The sequence below is a fragment of the Merops nubicus genome, unplaced genomic scaffold (genome assembly GCF_000691845.1).
Source record: "Merops nubicus isolate BGI_N331 unplaced genomic scaffold, ASM69184v1 scaffold4099, whole genome shotgun sequence".
NCBI classification, from domain to species: Eukaryota; Metazoa; Chordata; class Aves; order Coraciiformes; family Meropidae; genus Merops; species Merops nubicus.
The window spans coordinates 12,790-17,287 of record NW_008630026.1 but is presented as its reverse complement, the minus strand read 5'-3'; the positions used below and the strand labels follow the sequence as shown (position 1 = coordinate 17,287).

The following is a 4,498-nucleotide window of genomic DNA, read 5'->3' as shown; positions in this document are numbered from 1 at the left end:
TCCTGCTTTCTTCTTCTCGAAGAGTTTCCACGAAGCAAAGAACTTGAGGGAGGCAGTGTAGGGCTGTGGTGAAAGTCTTTCCAGCTGGTCTACCTAAATAAATGTATTCAGTAGAAGTGACTGGGTTCAATCTGTTGTTCTGTAATCCCTTTTTTTGGGGGGGGAGACTGAGATGCACCAGAGTCCTTCAGGACTTCTTCAGACATCTTCACACAGCTCTAGCACTTCTGCAAGCAAGGAGATGATTTGACCCCAGCCCATCCAGGCTTTATCCTCAGGCTCTTAAGACCTGAACTTTGAAGGATGCTGGGAAGATGTGTAGATATGGTGCTTAGTGACATGGTTGAGTGGTGACCTGGCAGCACTGATGACTTGATGATCCTAAAGGTCTTTCCCAACCTAAATGATTCTCTGGTTCTATGAAGAACCAGGCAGATGTGGAGGATGTGGCTTTATTTTCTTCCTGCACCTCCCATTTTGCTTCCAAGCTCAACACTTGTATTTTATGTAGTTTCAAGCTCATTGTTGTTCTCCCGTGGCCTTTTGAGCTTGGCTACAAAGGGAACTTCAAAAGGCCTGTTCCCTGCACAGTTTCATTAATGGGCATCCCCATTAATTACCCCTCTTTATCTTTGGGAAGATGCTGCTGCTGGAAGCACTCTTTTTTCTTATTTTCCCCTCAAGCCTCATGAGCCAGCAAGGAGTACGTAGCAATCCTGGCATTGTTACCATCTTCTTGGGGACATGAGAGCACGTTGGGCCCTGAGGTGGAGGGGCTGATGTCTTTTCTCCCTCTGCCTTCTCTCCACAGTCAGCATCTCGCCGGGTGGGGCTCTCCTGTGCCAGCCGTCCCGCACCTCGCTCGGGCGCAGGACCGCCGAGGGGGAGCCTGTCTGCAATGCCTGTGGCCTCTACATGAAGCTCCACGGGGTAAGACCTTCCCTGGCCTCTGCTCGCCGTGGGGAGGGTGCCCACAGCACCAAGCTGGGGGCAGGAGTTGGGTGCAAGACTCTTCACTCTCCTGGAGAGGTTTTTTCCCCGTGGGTTTTAGTCGCCGTCGCGTCGTGTTTATACTGGCAAGGGGTGATGAGGTTCAAAGAAGCCAAGGGTTGGGTCCTGCACTGGGTCACACAACCCCCTGCAATGCTCCAGGATGGGGGAAGAGTGGCTGGAAAGTGGCTGGTGGGAAAAGACCTGGAGGGGTTGGTCAACAGATGGCTGGAGATGAGATACTGTGTGCTTAGGTGGCCAAGAAGCCACCAGCATCCTGGTTTGTGTAAGAAAGAGGACTAGGGCAGGAATCATCCCCCTGTCCTTGGCACTGGTGAGGCCACACCTCAAATAGTGGGATCAGTTTGGGGGCCTCACTACAAGAAGGCTCTTGAAGGGCTGAGGCATGTCCAGAGCAGGGCAATGAATCATAATTCTATGATTTTATGGATACAGGGCATTTTTTTGCATATCAATTTGCATACCCTTTGCATCCAGGTCTTAAAATCTAATAAAACTAGGCCCAAATTCTTCCCACCTACATTCCAGCACTTTGGTGAAAAAACCTGAGCCAGAAGCACAAATAAGGGCAGAGCTCCTGCACATGAGGTGTCAGATCCCAGCTGAGACTTGGCTGTAGACTTGCTGTGGGACTGATAAATGACTTTTCTTGCACAAGTGTCCAGATAGCCTCTTCCTCTCAGTGGGAGCTTCATATATCTATGTCATATCTGATATATCTAGAAGAGCCCTGTTGGAGTCTGAGACATACCAGGACTTCAAGATGGAAATCTCCAATCTTTCTCCCATCAGTCAGTAGCAACAGGGCAACACCCATGCCAGAGACAGAGACCTTCAACACCTTGATGATTGCTTAGTAGCAAGCCCCAGTTCTGCTTCTCATTGCTACTTCCAGGGGCTTTATACATGTCCATGATCTCAGTGGTGTCCAGTCAGACAGCAAGTATTAGCCACAAATAGGTCTTCTGCTTGGAGTTAGACAGGAAAGTAAATCCCATGGGCTGTTGTTCTCTTCTGGCCTTAAAACCCTCTATATCCATGGTGTGAAACCTCTACACGTTCCCATTTGGATGCACATCTTGTAGCTTTCACATATCCCTTCATACAGCAATGCTGGCCAGTGACTTTGGGCTCCATCTTATTGCTTTGAACTAAATCATCTGCTTTTCATGGAGCCTACGAGGTAGAGCTGGAATCATGTTCTTCTAGATGACCTTATGGCCATACAGAAACCAACGTGTTCATTGGTTAACCTTTTCTGTTTGGGTTTGCAGGTTCCAAGGCCCTTAGCAATGAGAAAAGAGGGCATCCAGACAAGGAAGCGCAAGCCAAAGAACCTTAACAAAACAAAGACATCTGCAGGTAGGTGTTGAACCAGGGAGTTCAACCAAGGAGAACCAGGAGAACAACCAAGGGTTGTTCTTGGGGTGTGGGTACAGCTCTGGACTGGAAGGTTTTGGGGAAGAGCCTGATCTGCTTTCTGCTTTCTCACAGGTCCATCCAGCAGCGAGAGTCTTACCCCAACCACCAGCTCCACCAGCAGCAGCAGCAGCAGTGCCACCACCACTGAGGAAATGCGGCCCATCAAAACAGAACCTGGGCTCTCATCTCATTACGGGCACCCCAGCCCAGCTTCTCAGGTACAGAGGGGAGGGCTGGCAGTGGGAGAAAGATGGGGACTGGGGTGGTAGACCTAGTGGGAAGGACATCCTCAGAACTTCTTTGGAAAAAAGGCTGCCTCTTTTCAATCTAGGGGTTCACAGTGAGAGATCTGTCCTCTAGGATAGGGGAAAACCCCCAACTTCTGGTCACCATGTCTACTTATTCCTCTTCAATCATGTGTGGCAGCTCTGGAAGGACAACAAGAAGGAGCAGCTTTGTTGAGGACATGGAATTCCTTCTGGCTTTCCAGATCTGGAAGCTGATCTCTGTCCAAGTGTAACAACTTGCTTTGGTTACTGATCCCCCTCCCACAGCATCACTCAGTAGAACCACACAACTACAGAATCAGAGAAGAGTTTAGGTTGGAAAAGACTTCTGATCATCAAGTCCAACTGTTAACCCATCACTGCCAGGTCACCACTAAACCATGTCCCTCAGCACCTCCAGGGATGGGGACTCCAGCACTGCCCTGGGCAGCCTGGGCCAGTGTTTAGCTACGTTTTTGGGGAGGAAATTTTTTCCTCATATCCAACCTAAACCTTTCCAGGCACAACTTGAGGCCATTTCTTCTTGTCCTGTTGCTTGTTCCTTGGGAGAAGAGACCAACCCCCACCTGGCTCCAGGCTCCTGTCAGGAGCTGTGCAGAGCCAGAAGGTCTCTCCTGAGCCTCCTTTGCTCCAGGCTCAACAGCTCCAGGGGCCTCAGCTGCTTCTCTTAAGATTTGTGCCCTAGACCCTTCCCCAGCTTTGTTGCCTTTCTTTGGACAGCCCCTCAAGGTCCTTCTTGGAGGGAGGGCCCCAAAACTGAACCCAGGATTCAAGGTGTGGACTCACCAGTGACAAGTCCAGGGGGACAATCCCTGTCCTGGTCCTGCTGGCCTCACTTTCCAATATAAGCCAGGATGCTGTTGGCCCTCTTGGCCACCTGGGCATATGATGGCTGGTTGGCCCTCTTGGCCACCTGGGCATACAATGGCTGATGTTCAGCCATCTGTCAATCAACACCCCCAGGTCCTTATCCACCAGGCACTTTCCAACCACTTTTCCCCAACCCTGGAGCATTGCATGGGATTGTTTCGACCCAAGTGTAGGACCTGGCACCTGGCTTTGTTGAACTTCATACTTTTGGTCTCTGTCCATCAATCCAGACAGCACAGATCCCTTTGAGGAGCCCTCACACCCTCAAGGAGACCAACACTCCTTCCCAGCTTGGTGTTGTCAACATATGATAGTTGTTCTCCTTTTGAGTTCACACAGGGAACTCCTGTTTGCTCCCTGGAGAAAAAAAATATATGGTGGAGTGTTGTGCTGGACTGAGGTCCTTCCCAACCATGGTGATGCTATGATTCTATGTGGTCCTCTATGGTTTGAAGCTTTGTTCACAAGATTTTCCCTTTTTCCATAGGCATTCTCAGTCTCTGCCATGTCTGGACATGGATCATCTATTCACCCTGCCATTTCAGCTCTGAAGCTTTCCCCGCAGGCTTACCATTCAGCTATCAGCCAGTCTCCACAGACCAGCTCCAAACAGGACTCCTGGAACAGCCTGGTGTTAGCTGAAAACCACGGGGACATCATAACTGCATAACCTGGTCTTCCACCCATGAACTTCAGGCTCATCCGCCTGAGAGATGAAGAAGATGCCGTGTAATCATCAAGACAATGTTGTTTCCCACCTCCCCTGCTCTCCTGCCTTCCCTCCCTTGGTGAGATGTTCCAGCAAAGAGGTAAAGAAGACTGATCTGAGGTGTGGGAGAGCTCTTATGAAACAGAGAAGACTCAAATCTCAAAGTAACTGATGGATTTGAAACCTTTCTTCCCACTTT

The 4,498-nt window shown here is 49.9% G+C and overlaps 1 protein-coding gene across 1 annotated transcript in view; it reads left to right on the top strand.

The window, feature by feature from the left end:
- The window catches only part of GATA4 (GATA binding protein 4), a gene marked incomplete at its 5' end in the record, with an annotated part of 5,587 nt that extends 1,327 nt beyond the window's left edge, over positions 1–4,260 (top strand). Inside the window, 5 exon segments of the mRNA XM_008947117.1 lie at positions 812–845; positions 848–930; positions 2,286–2,373; positions 2,506–2,651; positions 4,078–4,260. Of these exon segments, the coding sequence (XP_008945365.1) occupies positions 812–845; positions 848–930; positions 2,286–2,373; positions 2,506–2,651; positions 4,078–4,260 (534 nt within the window).
- Between the last annotated feature and the right edge of the window lie 238 nt (positions 4,261–4,498).